Here is a 17,207-nt window from a genome sequence, read left to right as displayed (position 1 = left end):
GGCCACAGCAGTGAGAGGCCCGCGTACCGCAAAAAAAAAAAAAAAAAAAAAAAAAAAAAAAAAAATGACCAAACAATACCTTAACAGGCTTTTACAAAGGAAAGTAAATGACATAAGGGAGGAACAGATTTAAACTCAATTGAAAATAATTGTCCTCCTTTACATCCAGAGAAGGTCAGAGATTGAGTTAAAGAAAAGAAAGAAAAAATTAATGGAAGAATCCTGACACACGCTACAACATGGATGAACCCTGAAAGCTTTCTGCTCAGTGAAACAAGCCAGTCACAAAAAGTCAAATACCGTATGATTCCACTTATATGAGATACCTAAAGTAGTCCAATTCATAGAGACAGAAAGTAGAATAGGGGTTGCCAGGAGGAAAAATGGGAGAGTTGTTGTTTAATGGGGATAGATTTGCAAGACGAAAAGTTCTGGAGATCTTCTTTCCAACAATATAAATATACTCAGCACTACCAAACTGCACACTTCACAGTGGTTAAGATGGTAAATTTTATGTTATGTGGGTTTTTTTAACCACAAGGAAAATACATAATTTAGAAAAATAAACAGGAGTTAAATACTGGCAGAGTCTGCTTGTCTTCTTGGTTCTAAAGCAATGAAGTTCAAAATGACTAACTTTATGAGTGAATGAACAATTCTAAGACTGGACTCTATCATAGTATGTTCTCTGGCAAAATCTACCAAAATTCTTCTAGGTCAGAGACTTAGACAAATTGCTCAGGGGGCCGTTGCAACCATCCTCTACAACAAAAAACTCCAGACTCCCTAAATCAGGGAAGCTATCGAAAATGACTGCAACTCGGCTCCTTGGAGAAAGTTTCTGATGTAAAACAAAAACACAAATCCTTTTGGTACTGAGACAGGTGTACAACCCCTAAAAACAAGATCAACTTGCCTGTAAACTGACAAAGACATTCATACCTCTATGTTTGCAGAGGAAATCTCCTTTATTAATTTTATCTTACATAAACCACTTTAAGAGTTTAGGCCGGGACTTCCCTGGTGGCGCAGTGGTTAAGAATCTGCCTGCCAATGCGGAGGACACAGGTTCGAGCCCTGGTCCAGGAGGATCCCACATGCCGCGGAGCAACTAAGCCCGTGCGCCACAACTACTGAGCCTGCGCTCTACCACAACTACTGAGCCCGCATGCCACAACTACTGAAGCCTGCGTGCCCTAGAGCCCGTGCTCCACAACAAGACAAGCCACCGCAATGAGAAGCCCGCGCGGCGCAACAAAGAGTAGCCCCCACTCCCTGCAACTAGAGAAAGTCCGCATGCAGCAACAAAGACCCAACGCAGCCAAAAATAAATAAATTAAAAAAAAAAAAAGAATTTAGGCCTTAAATAGGATGCTCAGGATTTATATACGAATGGAGGGAAGTATATATCAAGTTTTACCTCTAATTCAAGAATTTCCTAAAATTCTATTCAACTTTGCTCAAAAGAAAAAAAAAAAAAAAAAAAAAAAAAAAAAAAAAAAATGACCAAACAATACCTTAACAGGCTTTTACAAAGGAAAGTAAATGACATAAGGGAGGAACAGATTTAAACTCAATTGAAAATAATTGTCCTCCTTTACATCCAGAGAAGGTCAGAGATTGAGTTAAAGAAAAGAAAGAAAAAATTAATGGAAGAATCCTGACACACGCTACAACATGGATGAACCCTGAAAGCTTTCTGCTCAGTGAAACAAGCCAGTCACAAAAAGTCAAATACCGTATGATTCCACTTATATGAGATACCTAAAGTAGTCCAATTCATAGAGACAGAAAGTAGAATAGGGGTTGCCAGGAGGAAAAATGGGAGAGTTGTTGTTTAATGGGGATAGATTTGCAAGACGAAAAGTTCTGGAGATCTTCTTTCCAACAATATAAATATACTCAGCACTACCAAACTGCACACTTCACAGTGGTTAAGATGGTAAATTTTATGTTATGTGGGTTTTTTTAACCACAAGGAAAATACATAATTTAGAAAAATAAACAGGAGTTAAATACTGGCAGAGTCTGCTTGTCTTCTTGGTTCTAAAGCAATGAAGTTCAAAATGACTAACTTTATGAGTGAATGAACAATTCTAAGACTGGACTCTATCATAGTATGTTCTCTGGCAAAATCTACCAAAATTCTTCTAGGTCAGAGACTTAGACAAATTGCTCAGGGGGCCGTTGCAACCATCCTCTACAACAAAAAACTCCAGACTCCCTAAATCAGGGAAGCTATCGAAAATGACTGCAACTCGGCTCCTTGGAGAAAGTTTCTGATGTAAAACAAAAACACAAATCCTTTTGGTACTGAGACAGGTGTACAACCCCTAAAAACAAGATCAACTTGCCTGTAAACTGACAAAGACATTCATACCTCTATGTTTGCAGAGGAAATCTCCTTTATTAATTTTATCTTACATAAACCACTTTAAGAGTTTAGGCCGGGACTTCCCTGGTGGCGCAGTGGTTAAGAATCTGCCTGCCAATGCGGAGGACACAGGTTCGAGCCCTGGTCCAGGAGGATCCCACATGCCGCGGAGCAGCTAAGCCCGTGCGCCACAACTACTGAGCCTGCGCTCTACCACAACTACTGAGCCCGCATGCCACAACTACTGAAGCCTGCGTGCCCTAGAGCCCGTGCTCCACAACAAGACAAGCCACCGCAATGAGAAGCCCGCGCGGCGCAACAAAGAGTAGCCCCCACTCCCTGCAACTAGAGAAAGTCCGCATGCAGCAACAAAGACCCAACGCAGCCAAAAATAAATAAATTAAAAAAAAAAAAAGAATTTAGGCCTTAAATAGGATGCTCAGGATTTATATACGAATGGAGGGAAGTATATATCAAGTTTTACCTCTAATTCAAGAATTTCCTAAAATTCTATTCAACTTTGCTCAAAAGATTTTGGCATGCCCATCAAGAAGACAAAATGAAATAAAGTAGCAAATGGCATCAGTGCAAAGTTTTCTTACCCCTTAACCTGTATATCCAGGCGCTTAAAGTAGAATCATTTACAAATCAAAAGAGTAAGAAAGTGACAGAGTTTTTAATACTACATCTTAGGATGAGGACTCGGCCAGTTCTCTAAGAAGGCATGTATGTTGTCTTCTGTATTTTCAAACATGTGTGTTTAAAAGAGTGTATTCTCTTCAAAATACTGTAAACTAAAAAAAAAGAGAGAGAGAGAGAGAAAATGCCTCATTTTTCTAACCTTCCACTGGTAATTCCATTTCTATTACTTCAGTGCTGGCAGAAGAATGATGGCTCTCTGAAAGGAAAGCAAACAAGGCAGTAATACAAATTTTAAAAAAGAAATCATTTAAAAACAATGCAAATAATTCCAGACCCGCACAGGAATATACATGCAATACTTCGACTCCCTGATATCAAATTCACACAAACGATCCTTTCTTTATGTTTTTTCCTTTGTTTTTATCTGTGCTTTGGAAAAATTTCAAATACACTGGTAGTTTAAAGTAAATCCCAGAATTCAGTGTGCAAATACTGCATAACTACAGGCAAGTAGATAAGTAAAGTCTCTTCCTTTAGCATTACCATGATATTGCGATGACCCCTCCAAATGAACAATTATTCTTTATCATCATCTCATAGCTAGGCATCGTTCAGATTTCCTGAATCGTCTCATAAATGTCTTTTCTTAAAAAAAACTTTATATTTGGAAATAGTTTTAAACACAGAAAAGTTGCAAAAATAAAATAGTACAAAGAAGATCCATCTACCCTTTACTCAGATAACATGATGTTAACAATTTACCCTGTTTGTTGGTAATCTTTGTCTCTCCCTCCCCCCACCCCCAATCTATATAGAGAGATAGACGTATATACACACTTTTTTTTTCCTGAAGCATTTGAGGGAAAGGTACATACATTATGGACCTTTATCTCTGAACACTTCCGTGACTATTTCCTTAGAATAGGGATATTCTCTTATACGATCACAGTATAGTTATAAACTCACAGAATTTAACATGTGAGACAATTTTATCTATTCTAGGGTTCATATTCCAACTTTGTCAGTTGCCCAACTGTTCATTATAGCCTTTCCCTTTCAGTACGGGATCCAGTTTGGGGGGGTCAGGTCTTGTTTTTAGTTGTCACGTCTCCTTTAATCTTGAATGTTTCCATAGTCTGTCTTCATTTTTTATGGCATTGCCATTTCTGAAGATTTGAGCCCCCTCCTTCCCCCCGTTCCTCTCCCCTCTAGAATGTTCCTCATTTTGAGTTTGTCTGACGTTTCCTCATGGTAAGACTCAGGTCTTGCATTCTCAGCCAGAACACTGCCTAGATGACGGTGTGTCCTTCTCAGCGTATCACATACACAGGCACCTGGAATTTGGGGCCGGCAGGATTTTGAGTTGATAGGTCTCATCCTGCTGTGAAAAAATAAACCACCTAGGGGCCAATATACAGAGGCCATCTTTGGTTCATTTCTAGAAAACCATGGAACTTCAACGCTGCATCATCAAACTGGTCAGGCTGTGTAACACACGGTCACAAATGTGACAAAGATCAAACCGCTCACATATAAAAGCAAGTCACACACCCACGTTGAATCTCATTACATGACTTTACCAAACAGAAGTTGAGGTAAGTAATTTGAAAAAACAAAAACAAATTTCCTCGTGTTAGGTTCAAGCCTAAGCAAGATCAAGTTTACATTAAAAAAAAAAAACCTTTACAAGTAGGCCAATGCATTTATTTTTTTATTTTTAATTTTTTTTTGTGTGTGTGTGGTACGCGGGCCTCTCACTGTTGTGGCCTCTCCTGTTGCGGAGCATTTGTGTGTGTGTGGTACGCGGGCCTCTCACTGTTGTGGCCTCTCCCGTTGCGGAGCACAGGCTCCGGACGCGCAGGCTCGGCGGCCATGGCTCACGGGCCCAGCGCTCCGCGGCATGTGGGATCCTCCCGGACCGGGGCGCGAACCCGGTTCCCCTGCATCGGCAGGCGGACGCGCAACCACTGCGCCACCAGGGAAGCCCGGCCAATGCCTTTCTTTTCCTCCTCTTCCATTCCAAAAAGTAAAAAAACAAAACAAAACAAAAAAACCCAGAACTAAATATCACACACAGGAAATTCAGTGTAGATAAAATACTGACATGCTCTGGAAAGTGGGCATGGAGGAACAGACCTTTGAAATACTTCAAATGAGGAATTTTTTGAAGGATCATTTTTTGAAGGACCTGCTTTGGAGCACAAATTTCATCATCAAATTTGGGTTAGAGATACAGATTCATAGCCATTCCATAAAGAAAAAAGGCAAAATTACAAATAAGTGAATGGCAATGAAATTCTGACACCTGCTACAGCATGGAAGAAACTTGAAGACATTACACCTAGTGAAATAATCCAGTCACAAAAGGATAAATACTGTCTGATTCCAGTTATATGAGGCACCAAGAATAGGCAAATTCATAGAGACAGAAAGTAGAATGGGGGTTGCCAGGGGCTGAGAGGAAGGGAATGAGGAGTTATTGCTTTTATGGGGACAGTTTCTGTTTGTGATGATGAAAAAGTTCTGGAGATGGACGGTGGTAATGGTCACACAACACTGTGAATATACTTAATGTCACTGACCTGTGCATTGAAAAATGGTTAAAATTGCAAATTTTATGTTACGTATATTCTACCACAATAATAATTTTTTTTTTTGGCTGCGCGGTATGGATTGCGGGATCTTCATTCCCTGACCAGGGACCGAATGCGGTGCCTCGCCAGTGAGAGCACCGAGTCCCAACCACTGGACAGCCAGGGAATTCCCATAATAATAATTTTTTAAAAAGGAAATGAGTGATAAGATGACCAGTATCAATTTACCAAGAGGACAAGGGCTCTCAGGTAAATTTATTCACAGTTACAGCAAAAATATTCCTGGTCTAGAGTTTTGACAGCAAAAACCCTATGTACTGAATGGGTATCAGATGTGTTCAAAACGATCTGATAGGGCTTCCCTGGTGGCACGGTGGTTGAGAATCCGCTTGCCGATGTAGGGGACACGGGTTCGTGCCCCGGTCCGGGAAGATCCCACATGCCGCGGAGCGGCTGGGCCCGTGAGCCATGGCCGCTGAGCCTGCGCGTCCGGAGCCTGTGCTTCGCAACGGGAGAGGCCACAACAGTGAGAGGCCCGCGTACCGAAAAAAAAAAAAAAACGATCTGATAATCAGTGCTTTCAAGTCAAAAGTCAAAATTAATCACAAATTTTATTTTATACCGATTATTTATACAGATTATACAGGTTAACCTTACATTGAATTTGCTTTCTAAAAACTGAGATATAATTCACATACCTTAAAATTCATCCTTTTAAAGTGTACAGTTCAGTGGTTTTCCATATATTCACAAGGTAGTACAACCATCATCACTATTTCTAGAACATTTTCATCACCCCCAAAAGAACCCCTGAGCCCACTGGGGGTCATTCCTCACTCCCTTCTCTCTTCAGACTCTGTAACCACTAATGGACTTTCTGTCTCTATGGATTTGCCTATTCTGGACATTTCATATAAATGGAATCATACAATATGTACCTTTTTGTGTCTGCCTTCTTTCACTCAGCATTGTGTATTCAAGGTTCATTCATGTTACAGTGTGTATTGGTACTTCATAATTTTTAATGGCTGAATAATATTCTCATATGGATAGACCACATTTTGTTTCTCCATTCATCAGCTTATGGATACTTGGGTTGTGTCCACATTTTGGCTATTAAGAATAACGTATAAGTTTTTGTGTGGACATATATTTTCTCTTGGGAAAATGTAGAATTGGATATATATCTAAGAGTGGAATTGCTGGATCATATGCTCCTTACTTAGCATTTTGAAGAACTGCCAAACTATTCTGAAAAGGAGCGGTACCATTTTACATTCCCAGCAGTAATGTATGAGGATTCTAATTTCTCCGCATCTTCACCAACACTTGCTACTGTCTGCCTTTTTATTTTTTTTTAATTTTTTAAAAAAATTTATTTATTTATTTATTTTTTGTGTGTGTGTGGTATGCGGGCCTCCCTCTGTTGTGGCCTCTCCCGTTGCGGAGCACAGGCTCCGGATGCGCAGGCCCAGCGGCCATGGCTCACGGGCCCAGCCGCTCCGCGGCATGTGGGATCCTCCCAGACCGGGGCGCGAACCCGGTTCCCCTGCATCGGCTGTCTGCCTTTTTAAAAAAAATATATATTTATTTATTTATTTTTGGCTGCGTTTGGTCTTTGTTGCTGAGCGTGGACTTTCTCTAGTTGCGGCGAGCGGGGGCTACTCCTTGTTGCAGTGCACGGGCTTCTCACTGTGGTGGCTGATCTTGTTGCAGAACATAGGCTCTAGGCGCGTGGGCTTCAGTACTTGTGGCACGCGGGCTCAGTAGTTGTGGCTCGCAGGCTCTAGAGCTCAGGCTCAGTAGTTGTGGCGCATGGGCTTAGTTGCTCCGCAGCATGTGGGATCTTCCCGGGCCAGGGATCGAACCCGTGTCTCCTGCATTGGTGGGCAGATTCTTAACCACTGTGCCACCTGGGAAGTCCCCTGTCTGCCTTTTAAACTAACATCATCCTAGTGGGTATGATGTGATATTTTGTGATTTTGGTTTGCATTTCTCTAGTAATTAATCTAGCATCTTTCCATATGCACATTGGCCATTTGTGTATATTCTTTGGAGAAATGCCTATTCATATCACCCATTTTTAAATTGGGTAGTTTGTATTTTTATTATTGTGTTGAAAGAGTTCTTATATATTCTGGATGCTAGGTCTTTATCAGATATATAATTTGCAAATGTTTTCTCACATTCTGTTGGTGGTCTTTTCACTTTTTGGATAACATTCGTTGAAGCACAAGAGCTTTTAATTTTGGCGAAGTTCAATTTGTCTATTTTCTTCTTCAGCAGCTTGTGCTTTAGATTTCATATATAGGAGACCATTGTCTAATCCAAGGTCATAAATATATATGTCTGTGTTTTCTCCTAAGAGCACTGTAGTTTTATCTCATACTTAGGTCTTTGATCCATTTTGAGTTGTTGTTTTTTTTTTTTTCGCGGTACGCGGGCCTCTCACTGCTGTGGCCTCTCCCGCTGCGGAGCACAGGCTCCGGACGCGCAGGCTCAGCGGCCATGGCTCACGGGCCCAGCCACTCCGCGGCATGTGGGATCCTCCCAGACCGGGGCGCGAACCCGGTTCCCCTGCATTGGCTGTCTGCCTTTTTAAAAAAAAAATATATATATTTATTTATTTTTGGCTGCGTTTGGTCTTTGTTGCTGAGCGTGGACTTTCTCTAGTTGCGGCGAGCGGGGGCTACTCCTTGTTGCAGTGCACGGGCTTCTCACTGTGGTGGCTGATCTTGTTGCAGAACATAGGCTCTAGGCGCGTGGGCTTCAGTACTTGTGGCACGCGGGCTCAGTAGTTGTGGCTCGCAGGCTCTAGAGCTCAGGCTCAGTAGTTGTGGCGCATGGGCTTAGTTGCTCCGCAGCATGTGGGATCTTCCCGGGCCAGGGATCGAACCCGTGTCTCCTGCATTGGTGGGCAGATTCTTAACCACTGTGCCACCTGGGAAGTCCCCTGTCTGCCTTTTAAACTAACATCATCCTAGTGGGTATGATGTGATATTTTGTGATTTTGGTTTGCATTTCTCTAGTAATTAATCTAGCATCTTTCCATATGCACATTGGCCATTTGTGTATATTCTTTGGAGAAATGCCTATTCATATCACCCATTTTTAAATTGGGTAGTTTGTATTTTTATTATTGTGTTGAAAGAGTTCTTATATATTCTGGATGCTAGGTCTTTATCAGATATATAATTTGCAAATGTTTTCTCACATTCTGTTGGTGGTCTTTTCACTTTTTGGATAACATTCGTTGAAGCACAAGAGCTTTTAATTTTGGCGAAGTTCAATTTGTCTATTTTCTTCTTCAGCAGCTTGTGCTTTAGATTTCATATATAGGAGACCATTGTCTAATCCAAGGTCATAAATATATATGTCTGTGTTTTCTCCTAAGAGCACTGTAGTTTTATCTCATACTTAGGTCTTTGATCCATTTTGAGTTGTTGTTTTTTTTTTTTTCGCGGTACGCGGGCCTCTCACTGCTGTGGCCTCTCCCGCTGCGGAGCACAGGCTCCGGACGCGCAGGCTCAGCGGCCATGGCTCACGGGCCCAGCTGCTCTGCGGCATGTGGGATCCTCCCGGACCAGGGCACGAACCCGCGTCCCCTGCATCGGCAGGCGGACTCTCAACCACTGCGCCCCCAGGGAAGCCCCCATTTTGAGTTTTTAAAAAATTTTTATTTATTTATTTTTGGCAGCATTGGGTCCTCGTTGCTGCATGCAGGCTTTCTCTAGTTGTGGAGAGCTGGGGCCACTCTTTGTTGCAGTGAGCGTGCATCTCATTGCAGTGGTCTCTCTTGTTGCAGATTACGGGCTCTAAGTGCACGGGCCTCAGTAGTTGTGGCGCCTGGGTTTCAGTAGTTGTGGCTCGTGGGCTCTAGAACGCTGGCTCAGTAGTTTTGGCACATGGGCTTAATTGCCATGTTTCCTGTTTTTCAGATGGGTGCTAATTAAAATTTTCCATCACAGATAACTTCTAAAGAAGAAAATTATTGTAAAATGATATTACCTTGCATACTATATTCATAGTAATTAGGATCTTCTGATTCTTTCTTGACTGACATAACTGTTGCTTTCGTTGAAATGCCTTTGAATGCAATGGAAATTATAAAATTATGTGTTAGGCTAGACTTATGAACAGAGATATGACTGGCTAGTATATCTTCCAGGTTCTGTTTGGATTAACACAGCAACACTGCAATCAGCAAAAGAACTTGTAGCTCATGCACTAGGAACAAACGGTTTATCCATATAAAAATATAAATATAAAATAATAATAAAACAACATAAAGCAAAGAAGGAAGGGAGGAGAGATGGATGAAAGGAAGGAGGAAAAGAAGGGAAAGAGAAAGAGGTCTAACTCCCAGTTTGGGGAAATTTTCCCTTTCAAGATAGATGAATATGTACATGCATTTGTATGCAATATAAATATTGCAAATATTCTGCTGTAATGGGGCCCAAATTGGCACAGATAATCTTAATTTACTTACTACAACAAAATGAATTTCAAAACCTGGGGAAACTACATTGGTAAAACCAAAAGGCTTTATCAGGGAAAGGTGCAGTAGATGGCAAAAATTAGCCACAAATGTCTTCCATCCCAGTATATACACCTGTTTGCAATGTAACTTTCCCACTCCTATTTTCTAGAAGTGGAAAACTACTCCACCTTTTGAAGCTGGGCCTGGCAACGTGACTTGCTTTGGCCAGTGGGATGTAGGCAGAGGCTTGAAAAGTGCTTGGGCATCAGCGTCTGCTGTTTTTGGAACAGAGTTGTCACGTGAGTGAGCCTGGAGGATGTGAGACCAAGAGGAGAGGGAGGCCCAACTCTGGCAGCTGAGGCCTCGGCCCCAGGAGCGAGGCCAGCCCAGACCAGAAGGACGGCCTGGCCAACACACAGAATTGTAAGAAAGACTAAATTATTGTTTGAAGCCACTAAGTTCTGGGTTGCTCTTTTATACTGCAATAGATAACTGATACTGAAGTATACATATAATTTAACTGTGAAAGTTAATAGAAGCAAAAACAAAAATTGTGACAAGCTTGGGATTTCACTGTTCAGCTTTAATTTACAAGTTGGCGGGGGGAGGTCTCCTGAAAACCTTTAACAGCTCTGTCGGCATAGGGATAGTAAGATTGGGTATTAACGAATGTGACTGTCAAAAAGAAAAATTTGTTAAACTGAGGAACAGAATGGACACGGCCGATGGCCATATCAGTGAAATGGATATTGCACTTGAGCAAGTTGAGGAAATTGCTCAGAAGTGGGACAGAAAGGTGGTCTGATGGAAAGGTTAAAGGAGAGCTCACAAATGGAGGTCTACTTGTGCATAAAAAAGAAAAAAGCCTTTTACCTGTTTGTAAGTGATCTGAAAGAATTTGCACAAATTGGTTAAGAGCTGTTGCCCTTCAAATGGGGATGGAATTTGAGGTGCAGTGAGATTTCAGAGAGATGGAGTTTTGAGAGGGGGGGAGTGAAGAGGAATTTTACTTATTACTACTTATTACACTACTTATTACCACTTACTACACTGAATTTTTATTTAAAACCTGTATAACTTTTGTAATTTATAGTAAAACTTTAAAGTACAAACATTTGATAAATATGTGACAGCTGGGCTGTCAAAGAAAAATTTCTTTTCAATGCAGGCAACTGAAAGCAGATTTGATGGTGCCGAATGCAGAATGCAGAAAGGACCAGCCTTTCCTCAAAGTATGATGGGGGAGGGGGAAATTCAGAAGTTAAAACCATTTAAACGTTCTGTGCAGCAAGTGCTACACAAACATCACAGGAAATAAGGCCAATGGTTGGTCAGCTCACAGAAGCCTGCAGGCACCTGGAAGCAATTCGTATCATGAAATCCATGGTAGAAAGTCACATTATTAGGGAGCTTGTTTATAGGGAATCACATCTCCAAAGAGAGGCCTCAACAAAAGCGGCCTATTTTAAGGCTGGTGGGAAACGGTCATCCACCCAATAGCTGGTGAGGAGGGAAAGGAAGGCGGGATAGGGCCGTGGATCCTTGAAAGGGCCCCCCGGGGAGAGCCGACAACCCCTCACTCCCACCCCATTTGCTTTCCCGGTTTCTGAGAGGAGACTGTGGCTTGGGGGTTTTAAATTCTCTGTTACCAACAGAGATGCAGGCAGAATGTATCCGAGCTTGGAAACGCATCCAAGGCTAAGATTAAAGGGGCAAGCGTGTAAGGCATGTCATGCGTAAGTGGGATGAAGACGCCACAGCTGAATTCTGTTGGCTGAAATATTTGGCTCCTTTTCGTTGACTTGTGTCGGTTTTACCTAGGATAACTAAAATGGACAGGCACTCTTATTTTTCAGTCTGACGTTTAAGGTGGAGCTTCTACCAAGCACATGTTTATCTGTGAATAGGAGTGACCCTGGGGTATGACAAGGGTGGATTCAGGCTACTCCTGCCCCAAGGGACTGGGGAGGCAGCTGAGCATAAACCACACCTGACACCTTCAGCAAAGCTCGTGCTCTGACCTCCATTTCACTGGAGGTAACATCTCTCTTCGCCTTCTCTCTCCATCTTTTCTTAATATCGAATATTTTTCTTTTACATTATCTCAGATTTAACTTTACATTTGGAACTGTTTATTTCTTATTTCGATGTTGCTTTTCTAAACATTATGAACTTCTCGTTTTACCCCGTACAGTCAGCTTGTGTTCATCTTTATCTTTTTGAGGTTTGAGTTTCAGTTTTATGTACTTGTTTATTTTAGGTTTTCTAACATTTCTACTTCTAATGCTTTCAATATTTTTCCATCCCTTGATTAAACATTTGAGTTAAAAATTTTTTTTTCTATTTTTAACCTTTAACATTTTTCCTTCTAATGACATTTTTTTTTTTTGAGGTATGGGAGAGCAGGGATGGGGGTTACCTACTCTCACCATCAAAGAGGGATTTTTTTTCCCAATATACCTTGTCATAGTGATGTATGTCTATTGTAGAACATTTAGAAATGACAGAGTGTAAGAAAGCAATAAAATAAGCTGTGTCCAAAAATAAAAACACTGCTTTATTCATAAATCAAATTCATATTCCAAATGTGTATTCAAGACTTTTTACTCATTTAGCAGTCAAGTTCTAATTTCCATATAATTAAAATAATAACTGTGTCTACAAATATATCTACTTAATAACATCTTAGTACCTAATATTTATTGAATTAGAAGGCTTTTTTTCCTAGATATTTGAGTAAAATATGATGATTCTGCAAATAAGGCCCCCATTGAGGTTAATTAGTGCCCTATCCCCATTATCTTGTTGATTCTTTGGGATTTTCTACCCAAATATGGACCAATATATCATCTGCAAATTAAAGACAGTTTTAGTTTGTCATTCCCAATCCATATACCTTACATTTCCTTTTCTTGTCTTATTGTATTAGCTAGGACTTTCGGTATGATGTTGAAAGGGAGTGATGAGAGGGGACATCCTTGCCTTGCTTCTGATGTTACTGGGATTCTAGTTTCTCATCATGAAATATGATATTAGCTGTAGGTTATTTGTAAATTTTTTTTATCAAGTTGAGGAAATTCCCCTCTATTCCTGGTTTACTGAAAGTCCCATTTTTAAGTAAAACAAAAGAAATGAGTCAAATAAGGACCTGCTGAACACCTGATTCTACAAGCATCAGTGTACATACCAGAATCTTCCATGGGTTCAGTCTTCACATTGATGGGGGCACAGCTAAAAGGAGAAGGGAATGCTGGTCAAGATGGGCAGGGTGCGAACTGCCCAAAGGCATCTGGACACACTGAATCTAATCCCCAGATCTCCACACCATCATAGGTTCCCCTCCCCCCATCAAAGTGAATGCAAAGCTACCTCAACTTTAATGTTGTAACAAATTATTAAGAAAGTTAAAGGTGTCAATGAATATATTCTCATAATCCCAAACATCCTTTTGAATAAAGAATATGTAACAAAATAAGACATTCCATAGCCTAAAAACTAATACATTTGGGTTAGACGTGGACTTAAATTTTTTATTTATCCCTTACCTTTCACTTGGTGATGTCACTGATCTCTCAGCATCTGTTACCACCCCAGGCCCACCTGTGCATGAGTAAAAAGACACAGGCTAGCCCCTGTCTGCACCTTGAACTATGACAACATTCAAAGGCATATAAAGGGAAAGCGAATACAAAGAGAACAGAATTCCTGGCTCTAGGTCATCATGGAAGAGCAGCCCCCGGGGCCTGGGCCATCTGTGTGGGCACAGTGGGGTCCAAGGAGCAGACCTGTGCCGGAGCGACCTCTGGCAGGTTACTAAGCCTCCTCGTGCCTCAGTTTCCTCGTCTCAAAATGGTGGTTGGGTGAGGATTAATTAATACATGCAAAGTGCTTAGAACAGTGCCTATCACAAAATAAGCGTCAGCAGCTATTACCGTTATTCTATGATGACAATACAAGCCACCTGGGACAACAGTCACCTGGTCACCTGCCACCCCTCACCCTCCAGTCCCTCCTTTAATGTGAGCTGGGGGACCCCAGGAACTCACAACTGCTCCAGAAATACTTGCTCTGTGAGTAGCCCACGCACAGGAGTGTCTCATTGCCCTCTGTACCCCAAGGTAGTCCATGAGGACAGTGAGACCCTCCAGCCACCCCTGCCACCTGGCTTCTGTACCTACATAGGCTCAGCATAACACCCTCTTTAGACCTGGTCTTTCATGAACAGCTATGGCCCAAGGTTTCCAACTATGATCCAGAATAATTGAGAAAATAAGGAAGTGGGCATAGACGGATCTCTCAATGCTCCTGGTAAAATTACTATTTTTTTTTTTTGGTCCCTTCGTCGGTTAAGGAGCTTATGAGGGGTCCTGGTTTCCCAAACATGGTCTCAAACACCCTGCACATAACTTTCTGCCTGACCACATGGAATGGGCTTCCCGGAGGAACCAAGCTATTGAGATCCTGCTTATCTTGGGGGCCAGCTCCTCCAGGAAGCTCTTCTGACCACACAATTCTACCCCCTTCCGGGGGCTCTCAGGGGTTTCCTCCATGGCTCACCCCTGGTTCTCTGAACAGTCTCTTTCCTTCTCCTAGACCATGTATCTCAGAAGCACGGGAACGGTCACACAGCCCAGACCACTCCTGAATCCCACAACGCCTGGCCCGTGGTTGCTGCTCAAAGAGCAGGAAGTCACTCCAGCATCCTTATACTTCAGCGCACATGGACAAGGTAGATCTCCTGCCCTCTGAGGGCTGGACGCAGACGCTCGCCGGCATGCGAGCGGACGGGAGGGTGGCGTCTCGGCTCTCAGGCTGGGTGTGTGTGTTTCCCTGAGCTGTAGTCCCTGCAAACATCACCACCACCCCTGGCCCCGGCATCAGAGGTGGCCTCCTCAATGCAGGAAAGACAAAGCATAAACAAGCTTTAGAATGTGCCAAACGTGCATTTTAATTAAGAAAAGCAGAACTGGTTTAGCAGTCAAGGGCAGTCACCAAGTATGAGAAGCTGTCACTTACCTAGCTGAGTCACGGGACCCAGGAAGGGTCTGCAAGAAAACCAATACTGTTACCTGACATGAACACACAAGACGGACAGATTAAACATCTGAATAACCAACTTCTGAACATAACGGGACAGAATTAACTAACTGAAATTAAGCTGTCAGTTTATCAGCTGTTAGGAGGGGGTAGAGCCTGTCACCTGTTGATAAGGAATGAAATCCCCGCTTTGTTCTCCAAAATCCACTTCAGGGTTGCAAGGCCATAGTTCTCAGGGTGTTGAAAGGGGACCCCTTCTGGGAGCCCCTGCACCACTACGGCTGCCTGGTCCCTCAGCATCTTCTCGTAAGGAACAGGCACCATCGCTGTCGTCCCCAAGGCTTTGCCTACAAGAAGAAGCAGGATGTCTTTAAACAATATGAGCATAAATCCCTGATAGTCAATTTCACTTAGTGTCATAAACACAGGTGGTGATATTTGGTTCTGAAATTTATTAAAAGCCTAAAGTGTCCTATGCCTCTATATGTCCAGTTAATAAAATTTCCGACCAAAAGGCCAAAAGAAAAAGTATAAAATGTTTTCCTTTCAATCTTCACATAAGAGAATATAATAGGTTGCGTAATCTATAAAAATATTGAATCACAGGGGCTTCCCTGGTGGCGCAGTGGTTAAGAATCCGCCTGCCAATTCAGGGGACGCGGGTTCGTGCCCTGGCCCGGGAAGATCCCACATGCCGCTGAGCGGCTGGGCCCGTGAGCCACAACTACTGAGTCTGCGTGCCACAGCTACTGAAGCCCGCGTGCCTAGAGCCCGTGCTCCGCAACAGGAGAAGCCACCGCGATGAGAAGCCCGTGCACCGCAACGAAGAGTAGCCCCCGCTCGCCGCAACTAGAGAAAAGCCCCCGCGCAGCAACGAGGACCCAACGCAGCCAAAAGTAAATAAATAAATGAATTTATTTTAAAAAATATTGAATCACTGTGTTGTATACCTGAAACTAATATAATATTGTAAGTCAACTATATTTCAGTAAGTAAATTAATTAACTAAAAATAATCTGTTTCCCAAAGAAAGGAGATAATAGGTCTCTTTCTCCATTCTCGGAGGTTGCACAATTCAGGGTGCTTGCCCTGGTGCACCCAGGGCCGCAGGGAACACCCTGAGGTTACTCAGGCTGCAGCCAAAGAGGACGAGAGCCCTGCCCAAAGTTTAACTGTCCCTGTGGCACACTGTACAGATTGGGCCAACTTGCCTGTAGAAAGCGGAGTCCACCTGGGGATGTGTCGGTCTCTCTGCACTGGCTGACCAGCCCCGAGGTGCTGGAGCTCCATTTCTCATATGGAAGTGTAGCCTGAGACCCTAAGATCCCCTATGCTGGAGGAGTCCCCCAAATCCCAATGCTCACAGAGACCTGCAGGTCACATAGATGTTTGCAGCTGTCTAGGAATGATGATCCAGGCCCTAAGATGCTAAGGTGCTTCCATCACAAGTACAACACCTGCAGACTTCCTTGTTATCTAGCTTTTTAAAGCACTGTGTAGGTATTAAAAAAAAAAATCCCTGTCTCCATGCCTGTGGGAAGATGTGGGTAGGTGGGGGGACCAATGAGGATGAGGCTGGTGCGTGAACCAACCATGAACATCTGTAATAACTGCATGGCCATGGGGAGGGGGCTCCGCAAAGACTGAAGGCTGATGGATTCAGAGGTTCCGATGGACCAGAAGAGACCAAGTGGTCTTCCGTAAGAAGACTTGATCTGGTACTTAACTGGCTCTTCCCTTGATGTGAATGTGGATTTTTCCAGCGTTAGAGACGGTCTAAATAGTCACGCTGATAAAGTGATTTCTAATACCATCTTCTGTAGTGAACTATTCACAGAATTAATGCTTAAAGTGAACTTTACCCTGGGCTTCCCTGGTGGCGCAGTGGTTGCGCGTCCGCCTGCCGATGCAGGGGAACCGGGTTCGCGCCCCGGTCTGGGAGGATCCCACATGCCGCGGAGCGGCTGGGCCCGTGAGCCATGGCCAATGAGCCTGCGCGTCCGGAGCCTGTGCTCCGCAACGGGAGAGGCCACAACAGAGGGAGGCCCGCATACCACAAAAAAAAAAAAAAAAAAAAGTG

At 42.8% G+C, this 17,207-nt stretch overlaps 1 protein-coding gene across 2 annotated transcripts in view; it reads right to left on the bottom strand.

Annotated features, from left to right (window-relative positions):
• LOC102986969 (general transcription factor II-I repeat domain-containing protein 2) overlaps positions 1–17,207 on the bottom strand; it is a 57,206-nt gene that overhangs the window by 10,269 nt on the left and 29,730 nt on the right. For both annotated transcript variants that reach the window (XM_028499383.2, XM_024125955.3), the window contains 6 exons: positions 15,291–15,474; positions 15,107–15,135; positions 13,636–13,690; positions 13,278–13,321; positions 9,619–9,696; positions 3,216–3,272 (listed from right to left, as the gene is read on the bottom strand). In XM_028499383.2, coding sequence (XP_028355184.1) covers positions 3,216–3,272; positions 9,619–9,696; positions 13,278–13,321; positions 13,636–13,690; positions 15,107–15,135; positions 15,291–15,474 — 447 coding nt within the window. The remainder of the gene's footprint in view (positions 1–3,215; positions 3,273–9,618; positions 9,697–13,277; positions 13,322–13,635; positions 13,691–15,106; positions 15,136–15,290; positions 15,475–17,207) is intronic.

The sequence above is a fragment of the Physeter macrocephalus genome, chromosome 14, assembly GCF_002837175.3.
Source record: "Physeter macrocephalus isolate SW-GA chromosome 14, ASM283717v5, whole genome shotgun sequence".
Classification (NCBI taxonomy): domain Eukaryota; kingdom Metazoa; phylum Chordata; class Mammalia; order Artiodactyla; family Physeteridae; genus Physeter; species Physeter macrocephalus.
Note: the sequence above shows the minus strand (reverse complement) of the source record. Positions and strands in the feature narration are given on the sequence as shown.